Below are 20,126 nucleotides of genomic sequence, written 5' to 3'. Positions count from 1 at the left end.
GCTAATTGAATCAGACAAGTGAAGCAAAAATGCTTAATTACAGCATATGGGTGCGAAACTATAACATTTGCTGAATGCTAAGCAGTTACGCAAGACAGAAACGAGAACAAAACAATAAACACGCTATAACAACATGTATGTACATATGTATGTCTGTATTTACTTTTGTATTCGAGAAAAAAATTCAAACAAAAAACGGAATAAAAATTTATTCACGACAAAAGAAGACACTGCAAAACTTTTTCTTTATTTCATAGAATATAAGATTTTTTTAAATATGATAAAAGTAAATGTTAGCTAAATATGTACCAGAGATATTTTTCTTATTTGTTTACCTATAGCAGTGAGATTATCTCTCTCTGTAATAAAAAAGATGCCCGTCATTTTAACAAAAGTTTCTATTGTAGAAAGCGATTAACTCTGTTTAAATCGAAAACGTCTACGATTTAAAAAACTCTGTATATTTGACAAACAATACTTCACTGTTTATGTACAAACTTTCATTGCGAGTGAAAGCTCACTAAACTACACTTTCGAGTGAAAGCTCTAATCCCAAAAGCTTTAAGCTTTTTGGCAAGCCACTAGTATACTACCTAAACTCATATAAAGAACTACAACTCTGCATAAATTTCTTTCACTCACTTCATAATTAACATAAAAAATAAAATTATGCGTAATATAAGAAAAATTTCAAATTGAAAATTCTAATAAAAACCATTGTGTCGTTAGCTTTAAAAAGAAAATTCTAAAAATACTTTTAAATCGAGCAAAAAATAGAGCGATTTGCAAACATACACACAAGCGCATCAATACTCAATTCAACAAATTCACCGCACAATTCTTAATAAATCATTTTTCTCAAAACTACGCACATCGAACACCACCGACCATACAAATGAACACTAGCAATAAGCGCGATGCTGCCATAGCATGCTTACGTACAGACGTACTTAAAAGTATTTATACACATTAATGTAGTCAGTTCAACGGCTCCAACAATTCAGCAACTTGTCTGCAAGCGCCATTGGACGTCAATCAACAGCTGGCCTCTGCTGCTCTTTCCTCAAACCACACGCAGCTTCCGTTCGATTGCTTGCCATTGCTGGCCGGTCCCGCCTCCTTAGTGGATATGTGACTACAAGTGCTGTGGTTTATAAACATTGTTTTCGACTTCTTTCATTATTTATATGCTCGCAATGTATACGTGGCTACTTTAGTTTAAAAGTATTAGCTGCCAACGCGCTACTGTTGTTCACTTGACAGTTGTTTGTGAGTGCGAAATGTTGTGAAAGCTTTTGGCATTTAATTGTCTTTGAGCTGTTGGTGGTTTGTAGACTTTACATAATTGTAATTACTTAGATTACGCTGATATTTACGGAGCTTACGGAAAAGTGGAAAGCTTTTAAAGCAGTATACTTCAGGTCGACGCTGAAAGCTTTTAACGTCATTTTTTATACATTGTTGTTGCTAAAAAAAGTTGACATGTGAAAGCTTTTCTATCTACCTAATTCATTTCAGCAGCTGTTCTAAAAGCTCGTTATTTTATAAAAAACACAATGTCTGGTAACAATAATTTTTAATCTTTTAAAAATTAAAAAGTGAAAGCTCGCAATGCAAATATTTTATATCTATGTTTATATTAAGAGCTTTCATTTATTTCATTGTAATATGCTTACTTTTATTTACTCTCAATCTAGTGGTGAAAGCTTCAATTGAAAGTTTTAGACAGATGTATACATATACATAAAGTATGCTGATATTTACAGTAGCTTTTGAATAAAGTTAAAAGCTTTAAAGGCAGAAGCCATTAAAAACTTTTTGGTCGGCGTTAAAAGCTTTTAGCTGAAATTTGGAAGCTTTTATTCACAGTCAATTTCATTAGTTTATGTTATTGGTTGTTATTTTATAAAAAAAAATAAATAAAGTTAGGTCAAAATAAGAGCTTAAGATATTCAAAAAACTATAAACTGTTTATTTATAAAGCTTTTCCTTATTTTATTGTAATACATTTACTTTCAATTACTCCCATTCGAGCAGTTAAAGATTTAAATGAAAGCTTTATACAGCTGGATGTTTTCACCAAAGCCTCTCAAGTCTGAAAATTTTCAATCGGTTATTCAAAAATTCAAAATGATTATTAAATGGATTAATAGCTGCATAAAGCTTTCACCACTCTGCGAAAAAAAAAATTTTAATTTAACTGTAAAAATAACGTTAAAATATTTGAAGAAAACGACGAAAGCTTCCAAGGTCAAGGACTCTCGTACATAACTGTTCATATAATTAGTTTTTACTTTCTCAATTATCTGAGCGAACTTCAAAATTATCCGATCACAAAGGAACTTTGCAATAAATACTGATATTGAAAATTTCATAAAAATCCCTAAATACTGATTGATTAATACTATCAGCAATGCACTTAAGTACACAAACTTTACTTTTGTGTTCAATTTTTATCTTCAACTGAGTCACACACGCCAACCGATGATCAATTAAAGCAAAATATTAAGATGCCGCATAAAGTAACCACACCACTTCGCCATGCTTAGATAATAAATAACAAATTGTTGGTATTTCCAACCTATTTACGCCTTATCACAACTTTCATTTATTCGAAATTCGCTATCAAACCAACGAAAATAAGTTGCGGGCATAAAAAAGGTAGATAAAAAATCGCCAAGCAAAAAAAATATGACAGTGCCGAGCCGGCGTATCATTAATAACGCTAATCTACATTACGTATACGCACGGGCGCACCACTTGTTTGTCCAGAGAAAGCTACACACACACACAGGTGTACACAATTTTTAACGCACACATGCACAACCTTTTTAGCACACATCCACAAATTTTCTAACACACATATACTCCACTGCTCGGCCCACCTCTCATAATCTCTTCCATACACGTGCACACATGTTTCATGCTCTTTGTGGCTGGCGTTTGTTCAGCCATTCGCACACTTGTTGCCGCCGGCCATTATCGCATGTACGAGTTCGTGGCTAGGGGCGTTAGCGGGAAGCGCTGGCATGTGAAGTGGCAAATTGCGTGCGTTTGATATCTGAGCAAACAATAAAATATGTGTAAACACAAAAATATTTGTTTGTATGTATGAGTACTTACGAAATGAATTTGCAAAATTTGAGGCGAGTAATCAAAAGAACAAACACACTTGTCGTTTAGCTAAACAAATTAGAGCAAAGTGAAGCGAATTTGAAAAGATAATATTAAATGTGAAATATTTCGTGATAAATGCAAAGCAACAACAAGTCTAGCTGCTTTAATTACTATCAGAATAATAAAATTTAATAAAACATGCCAAAGCGAATGATAAAAGTAAACGAAGCGTATTTAGTTACGGTGGCATTAAGCAGTGAACAAGTCAAAGAGTGAGTGAATAAGTGAGTGAGTGAGCAAGCTAGCGAGTAATCTTATGAGACAGCCTTTTTATTCAACTTACTTTTACTGTTATCACAACTGGCGTATACATTTCATCACACCATAGTCATCAAACTAAGAATTGCCTGTACTTTCTGTAAGTGTTCTTTGTTTTTGTTGGCGTGGCTGCTGAAACCGACAGTTGCGGTTGCCAGTCTGATAGTCTGTTGCTGGCTAAATGAGTCAGTGTGTTAGCAAGTTAGTATGTTTTGCTTGGTGTTGTGGAAATCGATCGCGTTAAAGGCGAGACAGTACAGAGTAAATAGTATCATTGCTGGTTCAGACTAACTGTGACTTTATATAAATATTTACATAATTTGCAAATAAAATAATAATTTCAAATTACTTCAAGACTTATTCAGCTTTCAAAAAAAATCAGGTAAAATGTATGCAAGCCTGACTCGCCATGTAAAATGCCTTTTAAAGTACAAAACATAATTATTACAGTTAACAGTGTTATTCAGCACTTAAAAAAGAGGCATATTTTTAAATTACATCCATTTAGATTTTAATACGGCTTAACAAAAATACTGCTGAATAGCTGAAAACTAAACCAAACTTTGCTGAATTATATTGAGAAAGCGATAAAATCACATCGTCTCAAAAATTCGTAAAAAATAATAATTCAGCTTAACAAAACATAATTATTACAGCTAACATTGTTTTTAAACACATCGAAAAGAAGCAGATTTTTAAAGAAAATTGTTAAAATTTTAATTCAGCTTAATAAAAACACTGCTGAATAGTCAAAACCACACTAACTTTGATGAATATAATTGAGAATGAGATAAAATCAAATCGTCTCAAAAATTTTGTTTTGAATTTTTTGCTGCTGAGAGGCAAAGAACTTAATTCAGCGCATTCGAGATAAATTAATAAAAAAATGATAAAAGTGTATATATTCGAAATTATAACGTTTTTGATTTAATTATATATCTAGCTGCAGGCGAATTTATTAAACGAAAACAATTTGGTAACTTTATTTTATAGACAAAAATATTTGTTATTTCATTCACCTTTAAAAAAATAACACTGAATAGCTGAAAACTTTACTACACTAGCTGAATGCAATTGCGAATGAGGTAGAAACAAATTAATTAAAAAGTTCTGAATAAAAAATGCTGCAGAGAACTTGATTCAGCGCTACCGAATCAAATATAAAACATTTTTGATTAGAGCGTATTCTTAATTTTTGGTCTAATTTGGTAATTAATGACTTTGGATACCAAATTTTAATGACAAAAATATGACTTATTGGCTAACAACTGCATTTAGCTAAACTTACAGTCACAAAACGTAAACTTTTTACCGTTATTTTGTTTCTAAAGTAAGATCTGCTGAAAATGTTCTCAGATAACACATATAGTATATTTCAAATTTGTAAGCTCACTACAAAATTATATTCAGCGGCGCCAAAAACCCCGCAACTTGCTTTAAACCCCTTAAAATGTGGTATATTTAAAATGCAACCCAGTTTCTAGTCAGCTGAATAGCACATTAAACTTAAGATTTTGCTGTAGATTGCTTACAAAATATTTTTTACCGTTATTATGTTTCTAAAGATATACTGAAAAATGTTATCAGAAAATACTCATATGATATTTAAATTTTATTAGCTCAACACAAAATTGTATTCAGCGGCGCTAAAAACACCGCAATTCGCTTCATAATCCCTTAAAGTGCCGTATATTTATAATTCAGCTCAGTTTCAAAGCATGGAAGCCAGCTGAATAGCACACAAAACTTAAGATTTTGCTGTAGATTGCGTTTTACAAATATTTAATATGAACTTTATACAGGTATATAATATGGGCATATAGTATGTAAATTAAGCTTTTAATTGCATACAATATAATTTTGAATTATCTAACATGTTTGCTCTTATGCCAAACGTCCGCCTCAGTTGCAATGTTTTTTAAGTACTTGCTTATCAATTTAGTAGAAACCTATGTATGTGGATTGTATTCTGATATTTACTTGCTGCATTTTGTAGCTTATCAGCACATATTGCCATTCAGCACTTCGGTAGGCCCCCAATGTGTCTTAATAAACATTCACTTAAATCTTGTGACACTACGTGACTTTTATACATATATCTGTATTGTCGGTAAAAAAGGTCTCATGGGGTTTTCGAATCTGAATGGTGGGTAAAATATTTCAATGAAGTATATATTATTTATAAATTCAAAAAAAATATTCAAAATATCGCTTTTTGATTGAAAATGGTATTTTTTAAGCTTTATATACATTTCTTTTGTTTTTTATTGAAGCGCTGAAAAAATAATCATTTCTTCTGCTGCCAATATACAATTTCATAATCAGTTTCATGTTTTTTTATTTGTTGTTGTTTTTGCTCTTATTTTTATTATTTTATTTTCATTTTGCGTACGCAGGTCTTTATGCTTCTGTTTTTTGTTTTCTTCGCTGCCTCGTCAATCACTTGACTTCTTCTGACGTCAGTGGCCATATTATCAGTAACAGTAAAGCAATTAAATGACTCGCAAGACGTTTGCTTTATTTTATTATTACTTATTTTTGTTGTTTTCCTTTACTACACAGTTTTTATGCACATATTGTGCTACTTGAGTTGCAATGACTTGTTGCTTTAATTATTATATGGCTATAAAGTTTTCGTGTGTTTGACAACTAAGTGCAATTTTTAACATTACAATTGTGAAATACATATATGTATATTTATCTACTTGCTTTAAATATATATATATATACATATGTATACGTGTATTTGTATAGAAATTTATTCCGAAGTACGGACAAAAGTGAATATTTCCACAATCCAACTGTCTAGTTCACATTCGATACATAAAAAAGCAACAATAAAAGTTTGATATAATTAAGCACTTATCTGATCACTCAGTGGATTGCTCATGCTGACGAGAATATTGTTCAGTTTTTGGTAGCAATTCACTATTTTGATGTAGAGCCATGAAGCACTGAAGCAAATATATGTATATAAAAAATGTATGCCTAACCGAAAATTTAACCGAAAAAATCAATTTTTTTCATATTTAATAACGAAAAAAATATCAAAAAGCCTTACAATTTTATAAATAATAAATATATTTCATAAATTTAAGTGATGGAGTTAGCAAAAACTTCTATTTTAACAAAAAATTCCCACAGCAACTCTGAATAATTAGCGCTTCTTGCTTTTGGTTACGCCAAAACCTAACCTCAATTTAATCTAAAAAAAAAAGCGCACACGCCCACCTCATCTTTTAATAAACTTGCAATGACAATAAAAATACTTTAAAAGACACACATATTTGGTATAAATAAATAAATATAAATACAAATACACCTGATTTCTTACTTTTGTGCGACGCCGAGGCGCGTTCGTTCATAAATGAAGCGCCAACATACTTGTATGTTGAGTATGTGAAATTCCCCAAAACCGAAAGAAAAAACACCTTAAATGCCATAAAAATATTTAAATGACAGTTATTACTTAATATAACACGCATGTGTGTGTATATATGTATATGTGAAAATATTTGTCCATATGTATTGTATATTTTTTATACTCTGTAACCAAACAAACAATTAATTAGCACTCGGTTGGTAGTACGCAATTGAAGTGTGTGTTATATAACTCAGAATGTATGGAGTGTTAGGAATTTTTAAATGGAAAGAATTTTTATTTGTAAACTTAGCTTTTCTTAAGTAAGCAAATGCGATTTATAAATTATTTTGAAGTAAAGCTTAAAAACTTTTGAAGCTAGAAAGCTTTTCATAACATTTTCTCAATCGTTAAAAGTGAAAGCTTCTAGGATCGGTAGTGATACATGTGTTGAATAAAACTTAAAAACTTTTGAAGCTAGAAAGCTTTTAATTACATTTTGTCTATAGTTTAAAGTTAAAGCTTCTAGGATCGATATGTGTAGAGTAAAGTATAATGGCTTCTAATTCCAAAGGTTTTTCATTTCAATCAAAATGAAAGCTTTGAGCATGATATTTATCCTGAGTAAAGTTTAAAAGCTTCTAATTTCGAAAGCTTTTCATTATTTATTGTTGAAACTTAGCAGTCAAATCTTTTATGTTGGATATTGCTAACTATATTCTGTTAAGTTTAAAAGCTTTTAATTTCGAAGACTTTTCATTACTTATTATCGAAACTTAACAGTCAAGGCTTTAATGTTGGGTATTTCTGCCTATATTTTGTTAAGTAAAGTTTAAAAGCTTTTAATTTCAAAAGCTCTTCATTATATGCTGTTGAAAGTCAATGTAAAAGCATGACTTACTATGTTTACTATATGTGTTGAGTAAAGTTTAAAAGCTTTTAATTCCGAAAGCTTTTCATTATTTACTGTCGAAATTTAGTAGTCAACGCTTTTATGTCGGGTATTGTTAGATAAAACGTATAAAGTGAAAGCTCTTAAGATCGGTATTGCTATATATGATGTTATCGCTAAAAAAAGATATAGTTGAAATGTGAAAGCTTTTAGCACAGGAAAACTCATCTGCTATTTGCTAAAGCTGCTTATTTCGTAAAAAAAATCAAGTGAAAATAATAGCTTTTTATAATTCTAAAAAAATATTGTTATGAAAATATGTATGTATATAAATGCAGAGTTTTTATTTATCTACATACATATATACTTTTTTAGCCATATTGTATTAGTGAAAGCTTAGAATGAAAGCTTTAATATGAATTAATATGGAATATGAAAAAAATTAAAATAAACGCAAAGCATGCATAAGTGACGCTTTCATAATAACAAAAAAATAACGGTGAATTTAAAAGTGAAAGCTTTAAATATAAACTTTTATATAATATAAAAAATATTTTACATGAAATAAAAGCAAAAGTGACACTTACCTTTAAAAAAATGTTGGTGAAGAAACAGGAGACAGGCTGAAAATATAGAAAAAATAAATTAATTAATGAATTTTTTCAAGTCTTGATATTCAAATGTTTAAACAATTTGAAAATTGATTTAGCCAAAGACCCAACCAAGAAAATGGGAAGCTAAAATATATCGATTTTTATTGATAGAGTAATAAAAAATTAAAATCCAACATATAAAAATGTTCATTCCATTCTTAGAATTAGCTTAGTAACTGCAGAAAGATTCAAAGTTGTAGGAGAAAGTAGTTTTTGATCAATTTTTTACCGATTTTGATCGATTTTATATCGGGAAAGAAAATTCAAAAACATAGAAATGATGGCCACATTATTCAAATAAGCAAAGTAACTGTGAAAACCTGCAACATATATTGGCAAAAATTGATTTCTGAAAACCTTTTTTTATCGTGAAACATTTTTCTCACACAAATTAATATAATAAAAGCAAAGAATTTTACAATTTGCTATGTCAATATATAAGCAAATATATTTATAACAGACAACAAAAAATCCAAAGCAACAACAAAAATTGCTAAACAAATAAACTTTGCGTTATGAACGTGAGTGAAGCACATTGTTTCATCATCCCAATAGAAACATAACGAAACAAAAAAAATATTTCCAACCAATTAAATTGGCGTTGAGAAAACTTGTTTCAGTGAATTTCCAAATAAGCAGCCAACCGCAGTTACTCATATGCAAATAACATAAATTGCAAAGAGTCGCCGTGACATCGCGTCTACCTTTTTTTTGTAACTTAATCAATTACTCATGTCGTTATGATTACATACATATGTATGTACATATGTATTTATATTTAAGTACGTGTTGCACCCTTTATAAGCATAGCTAGTTGGTATGTAGCGTTTTGGATAATTACTACACACAATTCAAGGGAAAATTAACCGCAGACAAAGTGGCTGACTGCCTAGCTACGGCATTATTCACAGTATGCCGACATCAACACCAGCACACATACAAATACATATGTAGATACTTAGCAAGTTCAGAAATGTAAACTTGTAAGCAATTGGCGTGATGTTTAAAAGTTGGAAACTACCTGTGTGATTTATGGTATTAATGACTAACGCACACATGAGCACATTAACACTCACATACATCTTTACTCGTGCCCAAACAAAATGTGAACAATTAAGCATATTCTTTAGTTATTTATGCCAAGCAATGTTTTTGATTATGGTGAAATAACAATAAAAATATAATCTAATCTAATTGATACTATTATTATTATTTTTTTTTGTGTGCATGTTTCTATAATTGAGCCAATGAGCGTTATGCAGTTTTTGCTTTATTAAATTGCGTGTGCTTATCAGTTATGAGTTTTGGCAAAATTGATAAAAAAAAATTTAATTTGGCGAATGCTTATGCCAATTATATATGTATGTATTTATTTGAGGAGAACGAAATATGTGGGGCGTCATAAATATATAGCAAAAGCAACAAAGTAAATATTATGAGAAAAATATTAGGAAAAAATACAATATTTTTCGAAAAAAAATTTAAATTTAAAAAAAATGTTGAGATACATTGATGTTGCGAAACAAAAATGTTGAGATACATTAATGTTGCGGATAAAAATGTTGACATTACTTTTGAAATTTTTAAAAATGTTCAGATTTAAAAATGTTGGGATACTTTGATGTTACGAAATAATAATGTTGCGAAACAAAAATTTTGAAATGCTTTTAAGTTGCAAAACCAAGCTTTGGGATACATTAATGTTGCGAAACAAAATTGTTCAAATACATTGATGCTACGAAATAAAAATTTTGACATTATTTTTAAAGTTTACCATAAAATTAGGATTCATTTATGGATGTTACGAAACAATAATGTTGTTAATCAAAAATGTTGGGATACATTGATGTTGCTAAACAAAAAAGTTGACATTCTTTTTGAAATTTTTAAAAATATTGAGATACTATACAAAAATGTTGGGATACATTGATGTTGTGAATCCAAAGAGATTTAAGAATTTTTAGATGCAAACTTCAAACTCTTCTCTTGGCATATACTACATGTAATGAAATGCATATGCATTTGATATATACCATTTAAAAAAAATCTTTTATAAAAATATTATTTATTACAAATTCTTTGTGAACTCATATTAACTCTATCTCTCTGCTTCACTCTTTACAGATGATCCCGGCGGCACAACGCAATCACGCCAAACGCAACAGCAACAACAAAACCTTAGCAACAGCAATATGGAAGCTGCCACAACAACAACTACAACAACAAAACACTATAATAAAACAACAAAATTACAAAACAATCATCATCGTGCCACAGAACGACGCGGCACATATCGCACGCAAGGCGGCGAAGCGCAAGCAAATGCCAGCGATAACGTCAAAGTGCCAAAGCAGACAGCCAAGCAGGCAAAGGCGGCAGCAGCAGCTGCACAACGCGCCGCCGCACTGGCTGCTTACACGACAACGGAGACAGTAGTCAGCGGCAGCACTGGCAAGGCAACGGCTGGCGGTGCCAAAGATCCACTTGCGATTGGCAACGAGGCAGCGGTGGTCATACAAGGCAATAACAAGTCGGCACGCGCCAGGGAAGCTAGAGGAGAGCAAAAGACTGTTGTAAAATCGGAAACAGCCACAACAAATGTTAATAATAACAACAACAACAATACAACCACCGCCACTAGCAGTAGCAGCAGCCACAACAGCAACAACAAACACAGTGATACTAGTAACAGTAGTTTAAGCAAAAATAATTTTACCTTAAGTCAAACTGAGTTGGCGCGCAAAAGTGAAAAATCACAGCAGCAACAACAACAACAACAACAAAATGTCAACAATAGTAGTGATATGACAGCAACAGCTAAAACAGCGGAGGCAACAGCAGGTGCAGCGCCAGTCGCAGCGCCTGCCACCGAGCCGAATACCTGGAATAACGCGCGCTATTTACACAAAAAGTTCAAACGCCTCGCCAGCACCACAGACGTGGACAGCCTGGTGGCGGACAGTCAGAGCGTCAATGCCGCAGGCAGCAGTGCGAGTAGTGAGGCAGGCAGTGAGGTGGCGCCAACGCGCACCACCTCGCTGTCTTCAGCCGCGTCGACTAGTTCAATATCGCCGCCACCGGCCACAACACCCACACCCACAGCGGCGACGAATGCGCAAAGCACAGCGCCAACTACCAACGCCGCTTATGGACAAAGTGACATTGCCGCGTTGCCATTGACGAATGGACACGCGCACGCGACGTCGGCACCGGCTGTTGCAACAGTGGAACAGTCCAATTACAATAACAATACGCATAGTGTTAAGTACAGCGGCGCGTCAGCAAATAGCAATAACCACAGTGAGAGCAATAACAATGATAGCATCAGTGCGGCGCAGCAGCTGGAAGCAGAGCAAATACCGCAAACTTTGTCGCATATTTATGAGAATCAACAGAGTCAGCAGAATAACGGTGGCAATAGCAATGCCAGCACGGGACGCTACGTGTGTCCCTATTGCAATCTGAATTGTACAAAACCGTCGGTGCTGCAGAAGCACATACGCGCGCACACCAACGAACGTCCCTACCCGTGCGACATCTGCGGCATCGCATTCAAAACGAACAGCAATTACTACAAACATTGCCGGTAAGTTGTAGCAGCACACAAAATTTGAGCGAAATATTCAACCGTTTATGCCATTTTTACATGCAGATCGCGTTCGCACGCTGCGCGGAAACGCGGCATTGCGGTGCCTATAAGCGCCGATGATGGGCTCTTCGGCGGCTCCGATCAGGAGGGCGATCCGGAACTGAGCAACAGCAGCTCAGATGTGGTAAGTACAAATATTCATGCTAATATTCAAACAGCATTCGCTAAATATAATGTCAATGCCTGTTGTCCTTTACAGATAAGTCGCACCGCCTCGCCGCTGGAAGATCTAAGCACCGCATCGTCACCTGTGGTAATGAGCACTACGCCGTCAACAGCCAACACACTTACACCGCAACAACTGCAGCAGCTGCAGCAACAACAACAAAAGCAGACGCAACTACAACAGCAACAACAAATTGTTTTGGCATTACAACAACAGCAGCAGCTGCAGCAAGCAAGCGCCGCACAATCACCGCATGTCGCGCTGCCATCCACACCCTCACCATCATCGCTTTCGTCAGCGAAAAGCGCCTACTTGCAACAGCCCGCGCAGCAACAACCGCAACAATTACCGCTAGGTTCACCAGCTGCTGGCACATTGCCGCCACCGCAGCCGACGACATCAAATGTCACTACAATTACTGCCGTTACCACGACGTCCAAACAGGCCGCCGCCGCCACCGAGCTTAAACCTTACAAACCGAAATTTCACAATGCGGCGTTTTATGCGACGACCAAGGAAGCAGCGGCAGCAGCCGCCGCCGTCGCAGCTGGCATGCCGCCCGGTCTGTTGCAACCCTTGCCGTTACAACAGTCGCCACACCAGCAACTACCACAAGCGCCACCACATAATATGCCGCCTGCTACACACCTAGCTATGCTGCCGCAAGCGCAAGCACCACAGCCAGCGCCAACTGCGGCGCATCATCCATCGCTGTCGCCCAGCACACAAGTGAAGCTGAGCAATCACATCAACACACATCAGTTACAGTTGCAGCTGCAGCAGCCACAACAACCGCAAGCGCTACACGTGCTACCGCCGCCGCTCAATGCAGGCATACCACTGCATCACGTGGCGGCCATGTCACCGAAAAGCGCCGGCCCGCGCCCTGACTTGGTGAACGCAGCAGCGGCTGTAGCAGCGGCCAACATGGGTTATCTGCCAGGCACGCGCATGATCTACCCGGGTGGCATTGATTTTCCGCCTGATGCACTGCACATGATGACGGCCGATAAACGTCAAAAACTGCACTTCCAGTACAAGTGGCTGGAGCAAGAGTTGCAACAACACTTTCACAAACTAAGTCAGCAGCAGCAACAGCAGTTACAGCATATGTCGCCCTCACAGTTAGCCGTACATGCACCACCAGCACCAACAACAGTACTAAAACCCACCGCTACATTGCCAGTGCCCGCGCGCGCGACGAGCGCGGCTAATGCCCAACATGCTAGCGCGGCGCCAGCAGCAGGTATGCAGCAAATGACTGCGTCTGCGCCATTGCCTGCAGCGCAACAAACGCCATTACAATATTTCTCCAACACTGGCGGCGGCGGTATGGTAAGCGGCGCCAGCAGTGCCAACAGCAACACCACCGCCTCTATAAGCACCGGTATCTTGCATAGCAACATCTCCAATGCGGCCGCCAGCGGCACGAACAAAGTGGCCGATCTTGTGCAGGAACACATCACAAAGTTGATCTCACAGAATGAGGCAATTGTGGAGAATAAAGCGGTGCTTCTGCAGAAGAAGTATCCGAAGGGTCTAAATCGCTCGCGTAGTTTTACTAATAATGGCGGTGGCAACAGTAGCGGCGCGGCAGCCACCTCGACAGGCAATGCAGGTGGCAGCAATGTCAGTTTGGTCGCCACTACCGCGGTGGGCAGCGATAGCGCCACCAACGCTAGACTAGCGCAAGCGATTGTACAGAAGCAACAACAGCAACAGTTACAACAACAATTGCAGCAGCAGCAACACTATCAACAGCAATTCCAGCAACAGCTAATGGCCGGCTCACAGGCAATGCAAATGCCACCGCCCTCCCAGCAGCAGCAGCAGCAACATATTGCACAGCTGCGTCTCGAGGAGCAACATCAACAGCATCAAATGCAGCTGCAACAACAACAGCAGCAGCAACATCACATGCAACCAAATGGTATTTCGAAGAATCTTATGTCAATGTCCAGCGCGACAAAGTCCAGCGGCATTTCAGCGCCTATGCCACAACACTTGCAAACTTTGCACCCGCAACCACAACGGCATCCAACCACATCCGCTTACAGACAGCAGCAGCTGTCGACTGTGCCGCCACCAGAAACGCAACGCCCAACACCGTCACCTACAAGCGCACAATCTAGCGGCGCCTTACACAAAGACAACATGAACGCTATGCAGCAGATAAGCGCCGCCGCCAACTCAAATGCGCTGCCATTGAACCTCTCCGCTAAGCCGAAGCCGCGCCAGGAAGAACAAACCGAAACCATTCCAGCAAGCAACTTAGCCAACTCAACGCCAAGCAATACACCGCGCAAGCGTCAGTCTATCGAAAACCAGATGTCCAATTCCAGCAATGATGGTTCCACCAACAGTTCGATGGTTACCGCGCAGCCAACTGCTAGCAGCGGCGCCGCCAATGCCAAACAACCAACAAATGTTTCTATAATTAAGAATTTGCTGCTGAATGCGCGTGGTTTGGCGAAACCAACCGGCGAAGGTGAGGATGCTGTTTACAATTGTCCGCTCTGCTCGAATACCTTCCGCACGGCAGAGGATTTACAGCTGCACAACAGCACTTACTGCCAAGGTGCCACAAGCGCGCCTATCAGTCCAGTATCGTCGCCTTCGTACCTCCACTTCCGCTCGAACTCGATGACATTGAATCTGCCCGAGCTGAAGAACACCATCTTAAGTTCACAAAATCCACTGCCGCTCGCTAAGCTGGCTTGGTATCAGCTACGCACCAAACCGAGTTCGTTGGTTTTAAGCCGACTGAGCGCCTCACAGGCTGGCAGCTCAAAGGCTACTACAACCACGACTACTTCGGCGACATCCACCGCACCAACTAGTTCAACAAGTAGTAATAGCGTTGCCAACTGTGTTGCTTCACCTAGAAGTACGCCGCCTAATGGTCCGCCTGCCAATTTGACGCTACCCGATCCGAACATTGTACGTTTGATCGATGCACCACTGCCATCACCAGGTCCACTGTTGGGCAAAACACCACTTGTCGATTTTGGTAATACCAGCGAGACGCGTAAGACGTCAGAAGATGTGATTATAACCAAAATGCATGAAGATCGTCAATTCGAGACACATACATCCGCGAAACGCGCTAAACTGGCTTCGGATAGCAACGAGGTATTTTCGCTAAATCAAGCATCTACCAGCAGCGGTTGTGGTGTGATGGCCGCAACGTCAAGCAAGCGCTTGACCATCAATAGCATCAGTGGCGGTGATATACAGCTGCTGCCCAACACCAGTACCAGCGACCTGAGCAAAAAGGAGGAACGCATGCGGCGCTTCACCTCTTCCGGCGGCTGTATTATACCACTTTCGGAGTGCAGTGATGTGGATAAGAGCACAAAAATGATACGTACACCCTTGCTCTCGGGCGGCAGTTTTCAGGAAGTCTCACCCAAACCGAAGGATAAGGAAAACAAAAGTAATATTGCATTGCCCTTTCCGAACAGCAGTGCCTTCACGCCGAAACTAAGCTTGGTCGGTCTTGGTTTACCCACAAATGGGCCGCAGCATTTTCATCAGTTCTCCATCAACCCCATAACAGCATTCAATCCGTTAACGCTGCCACCTTTACAGAGCATGACCGGTAGTGGTGAGAAAATTATACCACATGTACCCGGTATACCCGGACCAAATAGTCTAACACCCCAACTGCCACCACCGCAACATCTGCAGATGCCGCAACCGGGACCACAACTGCTAACCCCAGGACGATCGCTCAGTCCGAACCGCAAAAAGACACAAAGCCCGCTGCTGATTGCTAACAGTGCTAGTCCCAAATCTATGACTATGTCGTCGCAGGAAAATCTCAAATCTGCATCACCATTTCGTGGCGCGCAAAATGCACCCAACGAGTTCGAACGTGCGTCAGGTATGCGTGCGGCACGCAATTGGAATTCGCTAGCTGCAACAGGCTCGACAAGCAAGCCAAACAGTTTAGATGTGCCGAAGAAGCCATTTAATTTCACACGCATGGCTGACAATATAAGTCCGCGCAAAGGTGGGAGCGCCAATATGCCAAAAAGCTCGCCGCCCGAGAATGAAGTGCGTCACTTCAATTTCGATCATTTGACTAAGGATGTGGAGACCACCACGACACCGGCAAACTCTGCACTCACACCCCTACATGTTGATATTAACGCCAGCGCTGCGTCTGGCAACAGCAACGGCTCAGAGCCCACCGACGCCGAGAGAAAGAAATCTAAATTTCTGCGACCAACCAGTCTGCCACTCAAACCGGGCACATTCACACCGAAAAGACATCACGGCATCACACCAAATGCCAACACCCTGCCACTTATTTCACCGGAGACACCACGTCAATCCAAATCTTGCGTACAACTCTATCTAAACGGACATGCTTACACATATTTAGGACTCAAGTGTAGCACGAAAATGTTCTACTGCACCGTTAACTGTCCGCAGGCTTCTTATGTGGCGGGCGCTCAGAAGCTCTCCATGTACAGCGTTTGGAAGGTTTGCGCTGAAAACAATCCACATCCGTTGGGCTTTAAACCGAAGTTGGTGATGTCCTTGTATGACTCACGTCAGAAGAGCTCTACCAGCACTATGGCCGGCATGAATAAGCTGCCCTACACTTTGGTTGTCTCGCAGCAGACCGTTATGACACCGTTCGAGAACAATCAGGGTCAGTATCTGCATCATCAATTGAAGCAAATCTCACTCAACACCAATACTACGGAGAGCGCCGAACAGTTGAAGAAGGTTAGCGCCGGTAGTAGCGGTAGCAGCAGTGGTAGTAGTGGTAGCGCAGATGGCAGTAGCAAGAAAGAGCCATCGGCTAGTCAGATGTTAGTTGGTGGCTATGAATCGCACGAGGACTACACCTATATACGTGGTCGTGGTCGTGGCCGATATGTGTGCTCGGAGTGCGGCATTAGATGTAAAAAGCCCTCGATGCTGAAGAAACATATACGCACCCACACCGATGTGCGTCCATACACTTGCAAGCATTGCAATTTCAGGTAAGTTACTCGACATTCAAGTGGTTAATTGAATTTACAGGTCTTACTCTCTTTAAAATTACAGCTTTAAGACAAAAGGCAATCTCACGAAGCACATGCAGTCAAAGACGCATTTCAAGAAATGTCTTGAGCTCGGCATTAACCCTGGACCAATGCCAGCTGATGGTGAATTTCTCGAACCGGAACCAGAGTTCGATCAACAATCGACCACTTCGGCTGGTGGACGCACGTCGTCCATACCAGGCGAATCGGACTCGGACGATTACAGTGATAACGAGTCCGAAAGCAGCGGTAGGCGTAATTATCCATTTTACAAAACTTTTTACTTACAACATACTAATTGGGATTTTCATTATCTTCACTTAGATACGGACGAGTCGAAGTCGCGTCTGCTGGAGCACGAAGCAGCGCGTGGTTTGCTTTCGCTCTCTATGACACCACCCATCGGGCAAAGCATTTCACCACATCCGAAAAGTGAGCCATACCCATATCAGCAGCATGGCGAACGCATAGAATCAGCCGCTATATCGTTTGTAGGCCAGACAAGCATGGCAACAACAGCAGTCACAACAACCTGTGCGTCAACTGGCAGCACGCATCCCACCGGTATTAAACGTGTCATATCATTCAGTTCACCCAAACCACCGTTCGACTATCAGAAACAAGAGCAATACTACTCCAATCCCGAAGAGTCCAAGCCGAAACCCAATAATAACGCCGCTGCAGCGAGTTATGAAAGTGCACCTATAGATCTCACCAAGCCACGTGCTGCCGTTAGTGTTGCGACCTCGTCTGTAACGGCCAACACAGCTGCAATTCAGCTGAGCAATGCAGTGCTTTCAGAAGAATACAGCGCCAGCACAGCAGTGCCGCTAAGTGGTCCGCCAGTGCAAACACAAGCGCAAATACGTGACGTGATCTTCGGCAATAGCAACAATGAATCGGGTTTTTTGAAAACACTCATCTCAGTGTCGGACAAGGTGCGCAGCTCCACTGAAATGCTTGAGAACTACAAGAACGGCGATGAGCTTTCGCAAGCCTACCAATACCACAAGGCATTCCAATACCATAAAATCAAGCAAATACAAATGAACCAGAGCTTCCCCGACGCCGTCAATGTGAACGCTATCAATCAAAATCTCGCCAGCACAACAAACATGAGTACCGTAAGTGTAGCGGGCGCTGGATCCAACACAGCGCTCACAACAACAGCGAGTGCAAGCAGCGGTGTGCGTATTTCAGAGAGCATAGCCGCGACGGTGTTAACCAACGATACCGCAGATACCACAGACAGTCTACCGAACAAACCCTCAGCCGCCACCTCCAACAAAGTGGAGAGGGAGAAGAGCACAACTGAGTTGCAAGTACCCACAATCGAAGTCATTCCAGCACCAACGGAAGAGTCGAAGAGCGAACAAACAGTGGCTCCAGCAGCAGCAGCAGCAACAGCCGCAAGCAATAATAAAAGTAATGTTTCGAACAGCAATGTCACTAATAACAAAGCATTACACACAAAGTCCAACGTGCCTGCGGCATGTAAATCATCCGATGAAGGTGAAGATAGTGAATACATTTCCGATCAGGAACAACCAGCAGCAGGTCAAACCGCGAAACGCAGTCGAAACATCAGCAATACAGCAAACAACAACAGTACAGCAAACACAGAGCCGCATAATGCTAAATTACCTGCGGTTGTGGCACAACCGGGAACTACCGATTTCACAGGCGTGCTTTCGGCACCTGGACGTACAGTCGTTGTTGGCGAAGATGGTCTAAAGAAGTCTGGTAATAATGAAATTCAACCCGTCTACCCGCGCGTGCGCATGTCACCCGATGGACGGCCGGTGTGTAAAGTTTGTACTAAAACGTTCCAGACACAAGGCCAATTGTCTTTACATATGAATATACATTACATGGAGCGCAAGTTTCGCTGTGAGCCATGCGGCGTATCTTTCCGCACGCAAGGTCATCTGCAGAAGCATGAACGCGCCGAAGCGCATAAGAACAAAGTCATGATGACGTCCACCTTCGGCGTGCCGACAACCTCCAACCCACGTCCCTTCGAGTGTACCGACTGTAAAATCGCCTTCCGCATACACGGACATCTCGCCAAGCATTTGCGCTCTAAAACACATGTACAAAAATTGGAGTGCCTACAGAAATTGCCATTCGGCACTTATGCCGAGATCGAAAGAGCCGGCATTAGTCTCACCGAGATCGATACCAGCGACTGTGAGAACTCGCTGATCTCGCTGAAAACACTTGCACAAAAACTCATCGAAAAGGATCCGAACAAATTGGGCAGCTACACAACACCTTCGGGCATGAGTGGTGGCAGTGGACTGAGTGGCGCCAGTGGTGGTATGAGCGAATCAGCCGGCATAAATAACAATCACAGCGCGATTGTGTCGCAGGATAGCGCATCGGAGGACGATTTTAGCGCCGCTACAATTGCAGCGGCCACAGCTATTGCCTCGCTGGACAACGATAGCGCTACGAACACGCCGAAACGCACCAACTCGACCTCGGAAGACGAGGCCATCGCAAGCGGTTTGAATAATAATCTCAAACGCCGTCTGCCCGGCAATTTCAGCAATGGCGAAGAGAGCGACAATCCCACCGAGAGTGCGAGCAGCGAGAAACGTGCGCGTGTCTCCTCACTCTCCAGCATTGGTGCAGCCAGCGCCACCGCTGCGGTCGGTTCGCCCGCATCGATCACCTCATCGAATGCATCATCAAATAACTGACATTATGCCTATGCGCCGTCGAGCGGATGAATGAGGGATGGTTTGCCGCTGGCAATGCCGCAACACAGCGCCGCCACCGCCAGACAGCAGTCGCCAGCAACGCAGCCAATAACCGCACAATGGCAAGCGCCTGCTTTGCAATGCAACAATTTTCACAACGCCACTAACAGCGGCTGGAGCGGTAGTAGTGTTGGTGGTTTGGAACAAAAACAATTTCACCTGC

At 40.3% G+C, this 20,126-nt stretch overlaps 1 protein-coding gene across 1 annotated transcript in view; it reads left to right on the top strand.

Moving 5' to 3' along the window:
• Nucleotides 1-19,922, top strand: part of LOC120770841 (pneumococcal serine-rich repeat protein) — a 172,871-nt gene extending 152,949 nt beyond the window's left edge. The window contains exons 3-7 of the mRNA XM_040098437.1: nt 10,466-11,927; nt 11,994-12,114; nt 12,190-17,156; nt 17,221-17,447; nt 17,523-19,922. Of these exons, the coding sequence (XP_039954371.1) occupies nt 10,466-11,927; nt 11,994-12,114; nt 12,190-17,156; nt 17,221-17,447; nt 17,523-19,903 (9,158 nt within the window). The 3' untranslated portion in view covers nt 19,904-19,922. The remainder of the gene's footprint in view (nt 1-10,465; nt 11,928-11,993; nt 12,115-12,189; nt 17,157-17,220; nt 17,448-17,522) is intronic.
• The last annotated feature ends 204 nt before the right edge of the window (nt 19,923-20,126 follow it).

This window comes from Bactrocera tryoni, chromosome 3 (assembly GCF_016617805.1).
Source record: "Bactrocera tryoni isolate S06 chromosome 3, CSIRO_BtryS06_freeze2, whole genome shotgun sequence".
NCBI lineage: Eukaryota > Metazoa > Arthropoda > Insecta > Diptera > Tephritidae > Bactrocera > Bactrocera tryoni.
This window is presented reverse-complemented; position numbering and strand designations above follow the sequence as displayed.